The 18,857-nt window shown below is 47.5% G+C and overlaps 1 protein-coding gene across 1 annotated transcript in view; it reads right to left on the reverse strand.

Moving 5' to 3' along the window:
- The window catches only part of HSD3B7 (hydroxy-delta-5-steroid dehydrogenase, 3 beta- and steroid delta-isomerase 7), a 36,527-nt gene extending 18,115 nt beyond the window's left edge, over window positions 1-18,412 (reverse strand). Inside the window, exons 1-2 of the mRNA XM_069735049.1 lie at window positions 18,390-18,412; window positions 6,018-6,174 (exon numbers count right to left, since the gene is read on the reverse strand). Coding sequence (XP_069591150.1) covers window positions 6,018-6,174 — 157 coding nt within the window. The 5' untranslated portion in view covers window positions 18,390-18,412. The remainder of the gene's footprint in view (window positions 1-6,017; window positions 6,175-18,389) is intronic.
- Window positions 18,413-18,857: the final 445 nt, after the last annotated feature.

Here is an 18,857-nt window from a genome sequence, read left to right on the forward strand (position 1 = left end):
AGATCCTAATGCCCAACAATATTTAGACATTGAAATCCCTGAACATTACACATGGGATGATAAAAATTGTATATGGAAACCACGTAGCAAAGGTGATCAAACCACAATTGGCAGAATGTTTAACGTTGGCCCATTAGAGAGAGAAAAATACTTTCTCCGAATTCTCCTTCTCAATGTCGCGACATCTTTTGAGGATCTCAGAACAACTGACGGCATCTGTTTTCCTACGTTCCAAGAAGCATGTATTGCAAGAGGATTAACTGACGATGGCTCTGAATGGGATACTTGCCTAACAGAAGCTGCCACTTATCAAATGCCAATACAACCTAGACAATGGTTTGCATTTATTTGCATCATGTGTGAGCCATCTAATGCCGCGGCATTGTTTGAAAGGCGCAAGAAAAATCTCATGGAAGACTATACCAGATGTTTCCCTCATGTAGAAAAGTCCCTCTATATGACATTACATGAAATAGAGTCTGTGTTACGGACACATGGAAAGTCATTACAAGATTTTGGCCTACAACTTCCTGTTGGCAAGTACGATGATCCAATCAATTCTGGCAAATATTACGACCCTGTTGCGGAAAAAGATTGGTTTCAGAAGAAATTCCACATGTTAAACCCAGGACAACTAAAGGCTTTCGAAAAAAAAATCAAAGAAGCTTATCATAATCCCAATTTAGAAAAACGCCTATTTTTTATTGATGGACCGGGCGGAAGTGGTAAAACATTCCTATATAATACAATCATGCATTACGTTCGAAGCAAAAATGAATTAGTCTTGCCATGTACATTTTACAGGCATTGCTGCCATTTTGCTGGAGGGAGGCCGAACTTCACATAATCTTTTCAAAGTGCCTATACCAATTAATGAAACGTCCATGTGCAATATTCGTCATGGCAGCAATACTGCTAATGAGTTGAAAAGTGCCAAACTCATAATCTGGGACGAAGCTTCTATGGCCCCAGCTCACGCTGTAAATGCAGCTGACACATTCTACAAAGAACTCGTGGCTGAAGATCCAAAAGTTCCATCCAAAAAACCCTTCGGAGGTGCGGTGTTTCTTTTTGGTGGAGATTTTCGACAAATCCTTCCTGTTGCACCACATGGCAGCAGAACTGAAATAATTTCAGCATGCTATTGTTGGAGGAATATTGAAGTCCTTAAATTGGAACAAAACATGCGTACCAATGAAAACAAGGTACCCGAAGAACATCAAGGCTTTTCCCAATGGCTTTTAAACCTTGGAGATGGAAAACTTCAAGAACCAGGACTAGAGGAAGGTATTTTTGAAATTCCTTCTGTCTGCATTGAAAATGGATGTATTGTTGATGCTGTCTTTCCTCAAGTCGTACAACCAGAAGATGAAAGCATTGCAAACCGTGCAATCCTCACTCCAAAAAACGAACATTCACATGAACTGAATGAAAGCGTTCTTGGAAGAATTCAGTCTGAATTGAAATGCTACACCAGTATCGATTCCATTCAGCAAGATCCTGCAAATGCGGAGGAGGCAGCTAACTATCCAATGGAGGTCTTAAACAGCTTAATGCCTGGTGGGATGCCTCCTCATAGATTACATCGGAAAGTTGGAGCAGTCGTCATACTTTTAAGAAACCTTAACTCAATAAAAGGTCTTTGCAATGGCACCAGAATGGTTGTAAAGCAAATGATGTCAAAAGTCATTGACTGTGAAATTCTCACTGGATCATTTCAAGGTACGAGGGTTTTCTTTCCCAGAGTTATTCTGGCACCAAGCCATCCTGATCTTCCTTTGACATTAAAACGAAAACAGTTTCCCTTAAGACTTGGTTATGCTATGACCATCAACAAAAGTCAAGGGCAAACACTCGATTCAGTTGGCATATATTTGCCATCTCCAGCCTTCAGCCATGGCCAACTTTATGTCGCCTCTTCAAGAACAAAATCCTTCCAGCAAGTCAAAGTTTTCGCTACTGATCAACAAGGCAACTTAAAGAAAGACCAAAAATGTTGTTTACAAAGAAGTTTTTGCACAATAATTATTTTCTTTATCTAATACTTTAATAAAATTTTAAATGTTATATATAATAGTTAATATGTGTCTTTCTGTTCTATGCCTAAATGGGTGACACCTGTGCAGTGTGGCGCCTGTGTAAAAAACGCGGGCATACTGCACTATGATGACATTTTGTGTGTGAACATTACACAGAGTGTCTTAATAAAATGGCACCACATATTGTGAGATACGAAAACATTTACTCAGGTTCTATTTTATACGAGCACCACATCACAACATGGCAGCAGCACATACCGGGATGGGGACGTAGGATGACAGCACCACATCACAACATGGCAGCAGCACATACCGGGATGGGGACGTAGGATGACAGCACCACATCACAACATGGCAGCAGCACATACCGGGATGGGGACGTAGGATGACAGCACCACATCACAACATGGCAGCAGCACATACCGGGATGAGGACGTAGGATGACAGCACCACATCACAACATGGCAGCAGCACATACCAGGATGGGGACGTAGGATGACAGCACCACATCACAACATGGCAGCAGCACATACCAGGATGGGGACGTAGGATGACAGCACCACATCACAACATGGCAGCAGCACATACCAGGATGGGGACGTAGGATGACAGCACCACATCACAACATGGCAGCAGCACATACCGGGATGGGGACGTAGGATGACAGCACCACATCACAACATGGCAGCAGCACATACCGGGATGGGGACGTAGGATGACAACACCACATCACAACATGGCAGCAGCACATACCGGGATGGGGACGTAGGATGACAGCACCACATCACAACATGGCAGCAGCACATACCGGGATGGGGACGTAGGATGACAGCACCACATCACAACATGGCAGCAGCACATACCAGGATGGGGACGTAGGATGACAGCACCACATCACAACATGGCAGCAGCACATACCGGGATGGGGACGTAGGATGACAGCACCACATCACAACATGGCAGCAGCACATACCGGGATGGGGACGTAGGATGACAGCACCACATCACAACATGGCAGCAGCACATACCGGGATGGGGACGTAGGATGACAGCACCACATCACAACATGGCAGCAGCACATACCAGGATGGGGACGTAGGATGACAGCACCACATCACAACATGGCAGCAGCACATACCGGGATGGGGACGTAGGATGACAGCACCACATCACAACATGGCAGCAGCACATACCGGGATGAGGACGTAGGATGACAGCACCACATCACAACATGGCAGCAGCACATACTAGGATGGGGACGTAGGATGACAGCACCACATCACAACATGGCAGCAGCACATACCAGGATGGGGACGTAGGATGACAGCACCACATCACAACATGGCAGCAGCACATACCAGGATGGGGACGTAGGATGACAGCACCACATCACAACATGGCAGCAGCACATACCAGGATGGGGACGTAGGATGACAGCACCACATCACAACATGGCAGCAGCACATACCGGGATGGGGACGTAGGATGACAGCACCACATCACAACATGGCAGCAGCACATACCGGGATGAGGACGTAGGATGACAGCACCACATCACAACATGGCAGCAGCACATACCGGGATGGGGACGTAGGATGACAGCACCACATCACAACATGGCAGCAGCACATACCGGGATGGGGACGTAGGATGACAGCACCACATCACAACATGGCAGCAGCACATACTAGGATGGGGACGTAGGATGACAGCACCACATCACAACATGGCAGCAGCACATACCAGGATGGGGACGTAGGATGACAGCACCACATCACAACATGGCAGCAGCACATACCAGGATGGGGACGTAGGATGACAGCACCACATCACAACATGGCAGCAGCACATACCAGGATGGGGACGTAGGATGACAGCACCACATCACAACATGGCAGCAGCACATACCAGGATGGGGACGTAGGATGACAGCACCACATCACAACATGGCAGCAGCACATACCAGGATGGGGACGTAGGATGACAGCACCACATCACAACATGGCAGCAGCACATACCAGGATGGGGACGTAGGATGACAGCACCACATCACAACATGGCAGCAGCACATACCAGGATGGGGACGTAGGATGACAGCACCACATCACAACATGGCAGCAGCACATACCAGGATGGGGACGTAGGATGACAGCACCACATCACAACATGGCAGCAGCACATACCAGGATGGGGACGTAGGATGACAGCACCACATCACAACATGGCAGCAGCACATACCGGGATGGGGACGTAGGATGACAGCACCACATCACAACATGGCAGCAGCACATACCAGGATGGGGACGTAGGATGACAGCACCACATCACAACATGGCAGCAGCACATACCGGGATGGGGACGTAGGATGACAGCATCACATCACAACATGGCAGCAGCACATACCAGGATGGGGACGTAGGATGACAGCACCACATCACAACATGGCAGCAGCACATACCAGGATGGGGACGTAGGATGACAGCACCACATGACAACATGGCAGCAGCACATACCAGGATGGGGACGTAGGATGACAGCACCACATCACAACATGGCAGCAGCACATACCAGGATGGGGACGTAGGATGACAGCACCACATGACAACATGGCAGCAGCACATACCAGGATGAGGACGTAGGATGACAGCACCACATCACAACATGGCAGCAGCACATACCAGGATGGGGACGTAGGATGACAGCACCACATGACAACATGGCAGCAGCACATACCAGGATGGGGACGTAGGATGACAGCACCACATCACAACATGGCAGCAGCACATAGCAGGATGAGGACGTAGGATGACAGCACCACATCACAACATGGCAGCAGCACATACCAGGATGGGGACGTAGGATGACAGCACCACATCACAACATGGCAGCAGCACATGACAGGATGGGGACGTAGGATGACAGCACCACATCACAACATGGCAGCAGAACATACCGGGATGGGGACGTAGGATGACAGCATCACATCACAACATGGCAGCAGCACATACCAGGATGGGGACGTAGGATGACAGCACCACATGACAACATGGCAGCAGCACATACCAGGATGGGGACGTAGGATGACAGCACCACATCACAACATGACAGCAGCACATACCGGGATGGGGACGTAGGATGACAGCACCACATCACAACATGGCAGCAGCACATACCGGGATGGGGACGTAGGATGACAGCACCACATCACAACATGGCAGCAGCACATACCGGGATGGGGACGTAGGATGACAGCACCACATCACAACATGGCAGCAGCACATACCGGGATGGGGACGTAGGATGACAGCACCACATCACAACATGGCAGCAGCACATACCGGGATGGGGACGTAGGATGACAGCACCACATCACAACATGGCAGCAGCACATACCAGGATGGGGACGTAGGATGACAGCACCACATCACAACATGGCAGCAGCACATACCAGGATGGGGACGTAGGATGACAGCACCACATCACAACATGGCAGCAGCACATACCAGGATGAGGACGTAGGATGACAGCACCACATCACAACATGGCAGCAGCACATGACAGGATGCAGGCACAGGATAGAAGCAGCACATGACATAATGACAACATGCAGACGCACTAAACAGGATAAGATCACAGGACAGGGGCTGCACATGACAGAAAATGAGCGCAGGATAAGAGCAGCATATGACAGGATGGAGGTGCAAGATGGGAGCAGCACATAAAGTTAGGACACAGGATGGAGCAGCACATACCAGGATGAGACCATATACCAATGTAAATGCTCGCCACCCGGGCGTAGAACGGGTTCAATAGCTAGTATTTATATATCTATATATATATAGCGTTATATCCATTTCGGTGACCATCCCATCCTGACAGGAGCCATAAATAAACCCTGCATAATGAGCCATGTCTGCAGTACTGGAGCCAGGGAAAGTTGGGTGACGTCCTTTACTGATGGCGCGGCTCTCGGCTCACCGTTACTGAGCGTCCGCAGCGTCTCGTCCAGGTGCAGGTCAAATACTCTGATCTCCGACACGTTCCGGGAGCGCTCCGCCAACATCCGCACCAGGTGGGACCCCAGGAAGCCGCAGCCCCCGGTGACCACATACACCTGACCCCGCTCAGCCGGCATCTGTGGGGAGAGATGAGATACAGGAGTCAGCGGGTACCACAGCCCCAACATGTGCTGCTGAGCCGTGTATCTAATCCTATGTGATACTGACTGCTGAGCCGTGTATCTAATCCTCTCCTGTGTGATACTGACTGCTGAGCCGTGTATCTGATCCTATGTGATACTGACTGCTGAGCCATGTATCTAATCCTATGTGATACTGACTGCTGAGCCGTGTATCTAATCCTGTGTGATACTGACTGCTGAACCATGTATCTAATCCTATGTGATACTGACTGCTGAGCCGTGTATCTAATCCTATGTGATACTGACTGCTGAGCCGTGTATCTAATCCTATGTGATACTGACTGCTGAGCCGTGTATCTAATCCTATGTGATACTGACTGCTGAGCCGTGTATCTAATCCTATGTGATACTGACTGCTGAGCCGTGTATCTAATCCTATGTGATACTGACTGCTGAGCTGTGTATCTAATCCTCTCCTGTGTGATACTGTCTGCTGATCCGTGTATCTAATCCTATCCTGTGTGATACTGTCTGCTGAGCCGTGTATCTATTCCTCTCCTGTGTGATACTGACTGCTGAGCCGTGTATCTAATCCTCTCCTGTGTGATACTGTCTGCTGATCCGTGTATCTAATCCTCTCCTGTGTGATACTGTGTGCTGAGCCGTGTATCTAATCCTCTCCTGTGTGATACTGTCTGCTGATCCGTGTATCTAATCCTATCCTGTGTGATACTGACTGCTGAGCCGAGTATCTAATCCTATCCTGTGTGATACTGTCTGCTGAGCCGTGTATCTAATCCTCTCCTGTGTGATACTGTCTGCTGATCCGTGTATCTAATCCTCTCCTGTGTGATACTGTGTGCTGAGCCGTGTATCTAATCCTCTCCTGTGTGATACTGTCTGCTGATCCGTGTATCTAATCCTATCCTGTGTGATACTGACTGCTGAGCCGAGTATCTAATCCTATCCTGTGTGATACTGTCTGCTGAACTGTGTATCTAATCCTATCCTGTGTGATACTGACTGCTGAGCCGTGTATCTAATCCTCTCCTGTGTGATACTGTGTGCTGAGCCGTGTATCTAATCCTATCCTGTGTGATACTGACTGCTGAGCCGTGTATCTAATCCTCTCCTGTGTGATACTGACTGCTGAGCCGTGTATCTAATCCTATCCTGTGTGATACTGACTGCTGAGCCGTGTATCTAATCCTCTCCTGTGTGATACTGTGTGCTGAGCCGTGTATCTAATCCTATCCTGTGTGATACTGACTGCTGAGCCGTGTATCTAATCCTATCCTGTGTGATACTGACTGCTGAGCTGTGTATCTAATCCTCTCCTGTGTGATACTGACTGCTGAGCCGTGTATCTAATCCTATCCTGTGTGATACTGACTGCTGAGCCGTGTATCTAATCCTCTCCTGTGTGATACTGACTGCTGAGCCGTGTATCTAATCCTATCCTGTGTGATACTGACTGCTGAGCCGTGTATCTAATCCTCTCCTGTGTGATACTGACTGCTGAGCCGTGTATCTAATCCTCTCCTGTGTGATACTGACTGCTGAGCCGTGTATCTAATCCTCTTCTGTGTGATACTGACTGCTGAGCCGTGTATCTAATCCTCTTCTGTGTGATACTGACTGCTGAGCCGTGTATCTGATCCTATGTGATACTGACTGCTGAGCCATGTATCTAATCCTATGTGATACTGACTGCTGAGCCGTGTATCTAATCCTGTGTGATACTGACTGCTGAACCATGTATCTAATCCTATGTGATACTGACTGCTGAGCCGTGTATCTAATCCTATGTGATACTGACTGCTGAGCCGTGTATCTAATCCTATGTGATACTGACTGCTGAGCCGTGTATCTAATCCTATGTGATACTGACTGCTGAGCCGTGTATCTAATCCTATGTGATACTGACTGCTGAGCCGTGTATCTAATCCTATGTGATACTGACTGCTGAGCTGTGTATCTAATCCTCTCCTGTGTGATACTGTCTGCTGAGCCGTGTATCTATTCCTCTCCTGTGTGATACTGACTGCTGAGCCGTGTATCTAATCCTCTCCTGTGTGATACTGTCTGCTGATCCGTGTATCTAATCCTCTCCTGTGTGATACTGTGTGCTGAGCCGTGTATCTAATCCTCTCCTGTGTGATACTGTCTGCTGATCCGTGTATCTAATCCTATCCTGTGTGATACTGACTGCTGAGCCGAGTATCTAATCCTATCCTGTGTGATACTGTCTGCTGAACTGTGTATCTAATCCTATCCTGTGTGATACTGACTGCTGAGCCGTGTATCTAATCCTCTCCTGTGTGATACTGTGTGCTGAGCCGTGTATCTAATCCTATCCTGTGTGATACTGACTGCTGAGCCGTGTATCTAATCCTCTCCTGTGTGATACTGACTGCTGAGCCGTGTATCTAATCCTATCCTGTGTGATACTGACTGCTGAGCCGTGTATCTAATCCTCTCCTGTGTGATACTGTGTGCTGAGCCGTGTATCTAATCCTATCCTGTGTGATACTGACTGCTGAGCCGTGTATCTAATCCTATCCTGTGTGATACTGACTGCTGAGCTGTGTATCTAATCCTCTCCTGTGTGATACTGACTGCTGAGCCGTGTATCTAATCCTATCCTGTGTGATACTGACTGCTGAGCCGTGTATCTAATCCTCTCCTGTGTGATACTGACTGCTGAGCCGTGTATCTAATCCTATCCTGTGTGATACTGACTGCTGAGCCGTGTATCTAATCCTCTCCTGTGTGATACTGACTGCTGAGCCGTGTATCTAATCCTCTCCTGTGTGATACTGACTGCTGAGCCGTGTATCTAATCCTCTTCTGTGTGATACTGACTGCTGAGCCGTGTATCTAATCCTCTTCTGTGTGATACTGACTGCTGAGCCGTGTATCTAATCCTCTCCTATGTGATACTGACTGCTGAGCCGTGTATCTAATCCAATCCTGTGTGATACTGACTGCTGAGCCGTGTATCTAATCCTCTTCTGTGAGATACTGACTGCTGAGCCGTGTATCTAATCCTATCCTGTGTGATACTGACTGCTGAGCCGTGTATCTAATCCTCTCCTGTGTGATACTGACTGCTGAGCCGTGTATCTAATCCTCTCCTGTGTGATGCTGACTGCTGAGCCGTGTATCTAATCCTCTCCTGTGTGATACTGACTGCTGAGCCGTGTATCTAATCCTCTTCTGTGAGATACTGACTGCTGAGCCGTGTATCTAATCTTATCCTGTGTGATACTGACTGCTGAGCTGTGTATCTAATCCTCTTCTGTGTGATACTGACTGCTGAGCCGTGTATCTAATCCTCTTCTGTGTGATACTGACTGCTGAGCCGTGTATCTAATCCTATCCTGTGTGATACTGACTGCTGAGCCGTGTATCTAATCCTATCCTGTGTGATACTGACTGCTGAGCCGTGTATCTAATCCTCTCCTGTGTGATACTGACTGCAGAGCCGTGTATCTAATCCTCTCCTGTGTGATACTGACTGCTGAGCTGTGTATCTAATCCTCTTCTGTGTGATACTGTCTGCTGAGCCGTGTATCTAATCCTCTCCTGTGCGATACTGTCTGCTGAGCCGTGTATCTAATCCTCTCCTGTGTGATACTGACTGCTGAGCCGTGTATCTAATCCTCTTCTGTGTGATACTGACTGCTGAGCTGTGTATCTAATCCTCTCCTGTGTGATACTGACTGCTGAGCCGTGTATCTAATCCTCTCCTGTGTGATACTGACTGCTGAGCCGTGTATCTAATCCTCTTCTGTGTGATACTGACTGCTGAGCCGTGTATCTAATCCTATCCTGTGTGATACTGACTGCTGAGCCGTGTATCTAATCCTCTCCTGTGTGATACTGTCTGCTGAGCCGTGTATCTAATCCTCTTCTGTGTGATACTGACTGCTGAGCCGTGTATCTAATCCTCTCCTATGTGATACTGACTGCTGAGCCGTGTATCTAATCCAATCCTGTGTGATACTGACTGCTGAGCCGTGTATCTAATCCTCTTCTGTGAGATACTGACTGCTGAGCCGTGTATCTAATCCTATCCTGTGTGATACTGACTGCTGAGCCGTGTATCTAATCCTATCCTGTGTGATACTGACTGCTGAGCCGTGTATCTAATCCTCTCCTGTGTGATGCTGACTGCTGAGCCGTGTATCTAATCCTCTCCTGTGTGATACTGACTGCTGAGCCGTGTATCTAATCCTCTTCTGTGAGATACTGACTGCTGAGCCGTGTATCTAATCTTATCCTGTGTGATACTGACTGCTGAGCTGTGTATCTAATCCTCTTCTGTGTGATACTGACTGCTGAGCCGTGTATCTAATCCTCTCCTGTGTGATACTGACTGCTGAGCGTGTATCTAATCCTCTCCTGTGTGATACTGAATGCTGAGCTGTGTATCTAATCCTCTCCTGTGTGATACTGTCTGCTGAGCCGTGTATCTAATCCTCTCCTGTGTGATGCTGACTGCTGAGCCGTGTATCTAATCCTCTCCTGTGTGATACTGTCTGCTGAGCCGTGTATCTAATCCTCTCCTGTGTGATACTGACTGCTGAGCTGTGTATCCAATCCTCTCCTGTGTGATACTGACTGCTGAGCTGTGTATCTAATCCTATCCTGTGTGATACTGTCTGCTGAGCCGTGTATCTAATCCTCTCCTGTGTGATACTGACTGCTGAGCTGTGTATCTAATCCTCTCCTGTGTGATACTGTCTGCTGAGCTGTGTATCTAATCCTCTCCTGTGTGATACTGACTGCTGAGCCGTGTATCTAATCTTCTCCTGTGTGATACTGTCTGCTGAGCTGTGTATCTAATCCTCTCCTGTGTGATACTGTCTGCTGAGCCGTGTATCTAATCCTCTCCTGTGTGATACTGTCTGCTGAGCCGTGTATCTAATCCTATCCTGTGTGATACTGACTGCTGAGCTGTGTATCTAATCCTCTCCTGTGTGATACTGTCTGCTGAGCCGTGTATCTAATCCTCTCCTGTGTGATACTGACTGCTGAGCCGTGTATCTAATCTTCTCCTGTGTGATACTGTCTGCTGAGCTGTGTATCTAATCCTCTCCTGTGTGATACTGTCTGCTGAGCCGTGTATCTAATCCTCTCCTGTGTGATACTGTCTGCTGAGCCGTGTATCTAATCCTATATTGTGTGATACTGTCTGCTGAGCCGTGTATCTAATCCTCTCCTGTGTGATACTGTCTGCTGAGCTGTGTATCTAATCCTCTCCTGTGTGATACTGTCTGCTGAGCCGTGTATCTAATCCTATCCTGTGTGATACTGTCTGCTGAGCCGTGTATCTAATCCTCTCCTGTGTGATACTGACTGCTGAGCCGTGTATCTAATCCTCTCCTGTGTGATACTGACTGCTGAGCCGTGTATCTAATCCTCTCCTGTGTGATACTGACTGCTGAGCCGTGTATCTAATCCTCTCCTGTGTGATACAGTGGTTGGTCTGCACAGCTGTGGTGTCGGCTCAGTGTGGCGGTGGCTCTGGGGTGTTGGCTCCGGTGTGAGCCCCCGCAGCTTGGTATATGAGGGGTCTGCACACTCTGTGCTGTGGCCGCTGTCTGCAGTCAGGGGTGTAAGGCTATGTGCACACTTTGCAGATTCCACTGCGGATTTTTCCGCAGCGGAATTGCAAAATCCGCAGTGAAAACCCATCGCGGTTTTTACTGCGGATTTATCGCGGTTTTTACTGCGTTTTCTTCTGCGGATTTTCAACTGCAGTTTTCTATTGGAGCAGCTCAAAATCCGCAGAAAAGAAGTGACATGCTGCGGAATGTAATCCGCAGCGTTTCCGCGCGGATTTTTCTGCAGCATGTGCACAGCGTTTTTTGTTTCCCATAGGTTTACATTGAAATGTAAACTCATGGGAAACTGCTGCGGATCCGCAGCGGTCAAATGCACTGCGGATCCGCAGCAAAATCCGCAAAGTGTGAATATAGCCTTATGATCTATGGCTACATGGAAACCATCAACAAGCAGGTGAACAGCTGGAGATCACCGGCTTCCTATATAAAGGGCAGGTTCTACAACATTATGGGGAGCAGCGCCGGCACTCAGGACCCTCTATAATACATGGCCCCCCCTGCCCCTCCACATCACCTCCTGGCAGAGGCAGCCTGTGCTGACAACTGTGGTCGGAAGCGGCTGCTGTTTCCTGCCCCTCCCCCTCTCTGACTGTGTTTGGGGGGGGGGGCACGGTGACATGTTTACAGGGGATCAGGGTCTGCTCTACTTATCTCAGCAGCTCAGGATGCGGTCAGAGTACAGGGTGACAGGGCACAGTGACCCCGCACACCGTCACCCTGCTCCCCTGACTGCAGGATCCGCTGCACCGCATTCTGCTCCAACGGTCACTATCAGGGCTCAGACCCCTGTGTGCCAGGAAACATCCGATAGCGCCCGCACCAATGTTATTCAATGGGCAACGGCTCATCTGCCAGATTTTTATCAGCTGAAATCGGACTGAGAAATAAATCCCAGCATGCTGCGTATATCGTCCGAGACTCGGCAATGGAAGTCAATGGGTGCGAGAAAAAAAAAAAATAAATCGCCCAGCACTCGCACCATGGCAGAGCTGAGTGATCTTTACACGCCGGTGTCCTCTGAAAAGCCGGAAATTCAGTGCGGTGTACAGTATAATCACAGCGTGACAGGTTAGATAAAATAGATATATACACATAGAATACATAGATATATACATGTCAGTGACACACACACAATATATATATATATAATAGATGGATACAAGAAAAGTCGGCAATTCATCTGTCACTACAGCAAAATCACACTGACAGGTTAGAATAGAAAAGATAGAATAGAAATATATACCTACAATAGATGTACATGTACATGTCAGTGACACACACATATACAGTGGGGCAAAAAAGTATTTAGTCAGTCAGCAAGTTCCACCGCTTAAAAAGATGAGAGGCGTCTGTAATTTACATCATAGGTAGACCTCAACTATGGGAGACAAACTGAGAAAAAAAAATCCAGAAAATCACATTGTCTGTTTTTTTATCATTTTTTTTGCATATTATGGTGGAAAATAAGTATTTGGTCAGAAACAAACAATCAAGATTTCTGGCTCTCACAGACCTGTAACTTCTTCTTTAAGAGTCTCCTCTTTCCTCCACTCATTACCTGTAGTAATGGCACCTGTTTAAACTTGTTATCAGTATAAAAAGACACCTGTGCACACCCTCAAACAGTCTGACTCCAAACTCCACTATGGTGAAGACCAAAGAGCTGTCAAAGGACACCAGAAACAAAATTGTAGCCCTGCACCAGGCTGGGAAGACTGAATCTGCAATAGCCAACCAGCTTGGAGTGAAGAAATCAACAGTGGGAGCAATAATTAGAAAATGGAAGACATACAAGACCACTGATAATCTCCCTCGATCTGGGGCTCCACGCAAAATCCCACCCCGTGGGGTCAGAATGATCACAAGAACGGTGAGCAAAAATCCCAGAACCACGCGGGGGGACCTAGTGAATGAACTGCAGAGAGCTGGGACCAATGTAACAAGGCCTACCATAAGTAACACACTACGCCACCATGGACTCAGATCCTGCAGTGCCAGACGTGTCCCACTGCTTAAGCCAGTACATGTCCGGGCCCGTCTGAAGTTTGCTAGAGAGCATTTGGATGATCCAGAGGAGTTTTGGGAGAATGTCCTATGGTCTGATGAAACCAAACTGGAACTGTTTGGTAGAAACACAACTTGTCATGTTTGGAGGAAAAAGAATACTGAGTTGCATCCATCAAACACCATACATACTGTAAAGCATGGTGGTGGAAACATCATGCTTTGGGGCTGTTTCTCTGCAAAGGGGCCAGGACGACTGATCCGGGTACATGAAAGAATGAATGGGGCCATGTATCGTGAGATTTTGAGTGCAAACCTCCTTCCATCAGCAAGGGCATTGAAGATGAAACGTGGCTGGGTCTTTCAACATGACAATGATCCAAAGCACACCGCCAGGGCAACGAAGGAGTGGCTTCGTAAGAAGCATTTCAAGGTCCTGGAGTGGCCTAGCCAGTCTCCAGATCTCAACCCTATAGAAAACCTTTGGAGGGAGTTGAAAGTCCGTGTTGCCAAGCGAAAAGCCAAAAACATCACTGCTCTAGAGGAGATCTGCATGGAGGAATGGGCCAACATACCAACAACAGTGTGTGGCAACCTTGTGAAGACTTAGGCTATGTCACACCTTGCGTCGGGTCCCTGCGGGTTCTCCCGCAGCGGATTTGATAAATCTGCAGGGCAAAACAACTGCGGTTCTCCCTGCAGATTTATCGCGGTTTGTTCCGCGTTTTCCGCTGCGGGTTTCCACCTATACTATTGATGCTGCATATGCAGCAATATGCAGCATCAATAGTAATGTTAAAAATAATAAAAATTGGTTATACTCACCCTCTGATGTCCGGATCTCCTGGGCGCTGCACCCGGCGGTCCGGTTCCTAAGATGCTGTGGGAGAAGGACCCTTCGTGACGTCACGGTCATGTGACCGCGACGTCACCGCAGGTCCTGGTCGCACAGCAACTCTGACCGGACGGCCGCGTGCAGCGCCCAGGAGCTCCGGACATCAGAGGGTGAGTATAACCAGATTTTTTTTATTTTTTAACCCCAAATATGGTTCCCAGGGCCTGGAGGAGAGTCTCCTCTCCTCCACCCCGGGTACCACCCGCACATTATCCGCTTACTTCCCGCAACGTGGGCACAGCCCCATGCGGGAAGTAAGCGGTTCAATGTATTCCTATGGGTGCAGAATCGCAGCGATTCTGCACAAAGAAGTGACATGCTGCGGGTTGTAAACCGCTGCGTTCCCGCGCGGTTTTTCCCGCAGCATGTGCACAGCGGTTTGCGGTTTCCATAGGGTTTACATGTTACTGTAAACGCTATGGAAACTGCTGCGGACCCGCAGCATCAAAATCGCGGCGGTTCCGCGGTAAAAACCGCTAAGTGTGAATATAGCCTTACAGGAAACGTTTGACCTCTGTCATTGCCAACAAAAGATATATTACAAAGTATTGAGATGAAATTTTGTTTCTGACCAAATACTTATTTTCCACCATAATATGCAAATAAAATGTTAAAAAAACAGACAATGTGATTTTCTGGATTTTATTTTCTCAGTTTGTCTCCCATAGTTGAGGTCTACCTATGATGTAAATTACAGACGCCTCTCATCTTTTTAAGTGGTGGAACTTGCACTATTGCTGACTGACTAAATACTTTTTTGCCCCACTGTATATGTGTCTTTATATTGCATAGAGAGATAGAAGAATAGTCGATAATTAATCTGCCGCGTTCTGTAAAATCACTGCAGGAGCCGACAGGACAGAAGAGATGGATGACATACAGTAAATACACATAGAATAGGTAGATATATAGATGTCTGTGACAAATACAATTAGTACAGTGTGTGTGCAAGTTACTAGACATGTAAAATGAAAAAATAACAAACCAACAATATACCCACACCTGTCCAGCATTCAGTCCCACGCCGTAATCCATATCTGGGGTATATACAGTTTACAACCAGGAGCTGTGCTAATGCGACCGACCCGGCTGTAAACTACTGGGGAATGAATGAGAAGCTGCCGGCGGCGGCATCAGTGACTAGCGGTGCCATCACTGATGCTGCAATGCCTCACAGCCTGAATTGGGATGACCTCTGGAGCGTGGGAAAATGCCAGTTCGTTTTTCCACGCTCAAAAGTTCACCACCGGTCAAGCTGTGAGTCAGCGCAGCATTAGTTATGGCACCGCTAGTCACTGATGCTGCCGCCGGCAGCTTCTCATTCATTCCCCAGTAGTTTACAGCCGGGCCGGTCGCATTAGCACAGCTCCTGGTTGTAATTTGCATATGTCACGAATCCCACCGTGTTGCCAATATGTCATGAATCCCACCAGGATCCCACCAATCTGTCACGGTTCATGGGGAAGATACCTTTATCATCCCCACCACTCACACCAATTTGTCACGAACCGGGGTAGTTTGGTTGCCCCTGGTTCCTTCTGAAGGGGATTTATCTATATCCCACTTCCCAGTTCTGGTTTGGAACTTGCAGGTCTCTGGCACCCCCTTACCCTCAGGTCAGACTAGGTACTGCACCTAGGGTAATTTAGTAGCCAGAAGGGCTGTCGGCTATGTACTGACTATTGGGCATGCTGCAGTGAGGACAATGTAACTACTCCCACTTAGGCGAGAACAATAATTATCAAAGCCGCCAGTTGCTTCAAAGACACCCGACTGCACAGGACAAAGTATGCTGCCAACAGTTCCGATTTTACAAGTATTAATGGGTCCAGAGCCAACCCAAATCAGTAGTGTAATTCACTTCAGAAGACGTGACAGTTCGTTATAGAACAAGGAGAGACAAGCTAATAAATTGTATATTTTACTCCAAAAAAGGTAGGCAGTGTTTACAAAGTATAAAAAGGAAATTATAAAGGAGACAATATCATATGTACAATACAGATTACAAATAAAATGGGATTAAAATTGAAAAGAACACCTACAGGTCATTATGTCATTTTATCATCTTGACTGGCCGTGTGCTAGGGGGGAAGGGTGAGCTTATATCCAGATGCATAGCACCCCTCTGCACAGCAGCAGGACCCCGGACCAAAGACACTGCAAGAATTCTGTCTCACGAAGACATTCCTAGCCCAAAACCCAGGCACTCCCCCTGTGGTGACATCACTTAGAGGCTGACACCTCCCCTTTACTTAGAATATGAAAACTATTTTTATGCACATCTCGCTGTATGAACCTCGTATAAGAAAGACACAATGATCAGAATGTGCCCCACATCATGGAGATTCATTTAAGTGTACACACAGAGTAATTAACTGAACCACTTACGAAGAAATCCACGCTTTGCACTCGTTGCGTTCAGCTGCTAGCGCTTTCAGTGAGTGATAGATCTATCGATGGACATCCGGAATATATCATTCTTATATCGGTGCCTATATATATCACATTAATAGAATAAAGGATCTCATGCAGTTTGGAAGGGGCTATACCAGTTTGGGCTGGTATTGGTCGGGAGGAGGGAACGAGTAGTGAGCTGATATTTATAGCCTGGAAAGCTCCATGGGTATTACCCCCTTCCCAGGCTATAAACATCTGCCCCCAGTTGCTGGCTTTCCCTATGCTGGTTTTGAAAATTGCGAGGTGCCCACAACATTTTTTTCCAATAAATAATCGTTTATTAAATACATGTCCAGTAATTTGCACACACACTGTACTAATTGTATTGATCACACACATCTATATACAGTATCTACCTATTCTGCATGGATTTACTGTATGTAAACAATGTCTTCTGTCGGCTCCTGCATTGAATTCGTAGAAGCCGACAAATTAATTAATGGCTAATCTTCTATCTATATCTCTGTGTGTCACCGATATATATATATATATATATATATATATATATATATATACACACCTATGTGTATATATCTATTCTATTAAAACCTATTCTGTACTGTACTATACACGGCAGATCATTTGCCGGCTTTTAATCTATATATATAAAAAATATTTGGTTTTAAAATGATGTGTACAGTTGTGTTCTACAATGTGATTTTATCATGAGCTTTTACATACGGAGAACTGCTCTATATAAAAGCTCATGTTAAAATCGCATTGTACTCGCATAGCACTCGTCACAGAAATAAAGGCACCGTCAGCGTATAACCTGGAGTGGTACTGCCCCGTACCGTATGGACCGTGCCAGTGTATATACCGCCCTGTACCGTATAGACCGTGCCGGTGTATATACCGCCCTGTACCGTATAAACCGTGCCGGTGTATATACTGCCCTGTACCGTATGGACCGTGCCGGTGTATATACCGCCCTGTACCGTATAGACCGTGCCGGTGTATATACCGCCCTGTACCGTATAGACCGTGCCGGTGTATATACCGCCCTGTACCGTATAGACCGTGCCGGTGTATATACCGCTGTGTGTGGAGCGTCAGCTCTGCGGTCTGAGCTGTACAGTGTGTGCGGAGCGTCAGCTCTGCGGTCCGGGCTGTACGGTGTGTGTGGAGCGTCAGCTCTGCGGTCCGGGCTGTACGGTGTGTGTGGAGCGTCAGCTCTGTGGTGCAGGTGACCCCACACCGTGGCCCCGCTGGCTTCTTACCTTCCTGCTCCGCTGCTGCCGCCTCACTGAGTCTCTGCTGCACGGTGTACACTACTATAGAGGAGAGAGGGTGGAGAGTGATGGAGGCGGAGGGAGCTCCGTGCTGCTGTCACCATGTTAACCCTTCCATGTTGCCCGGTGTCGCGTCCTCTCCGCATAGCTCCCTACTGTCACCTGCCACGGCCGCCATTTCTGTTTTGATTTTTTTTGTTGCCCATAGCAACCAATCAGGACTCCGCTTTCATTTTGTTAGACGCTCTGGATAAATAGTAGCTGTGCTCTGATTGGTTGCTATGGGCAACAAAAACAGTTTTGATAAATGAGGCCTAGTGAGCTGAGCGGGGCCCTCACACCCGGGGCCTGAAGTGCCTGCTGCCTGCTATAGACACGCTCCCCTGTACTGAGCCGACCATATAGAACGTGCTGCTACAGTGCTTTGAATAAGTCTTCACACCCTGTGAACTTTTC

Source organism: Ranitomeya imitator, chromosome 7 (assembly GCF_032444005.1).
Source record: "Ranitomeya imitator isolate aRanImi1 chromosome 7, aRanImi1.pri, whole genome shotgun sequence".
Lineage (NCBI taxonomy): Eukaryota > Metazoa > Chordata > Amphibia > Anura > Dendrobatidae > Ranitomeya > Ranitomeya imitator.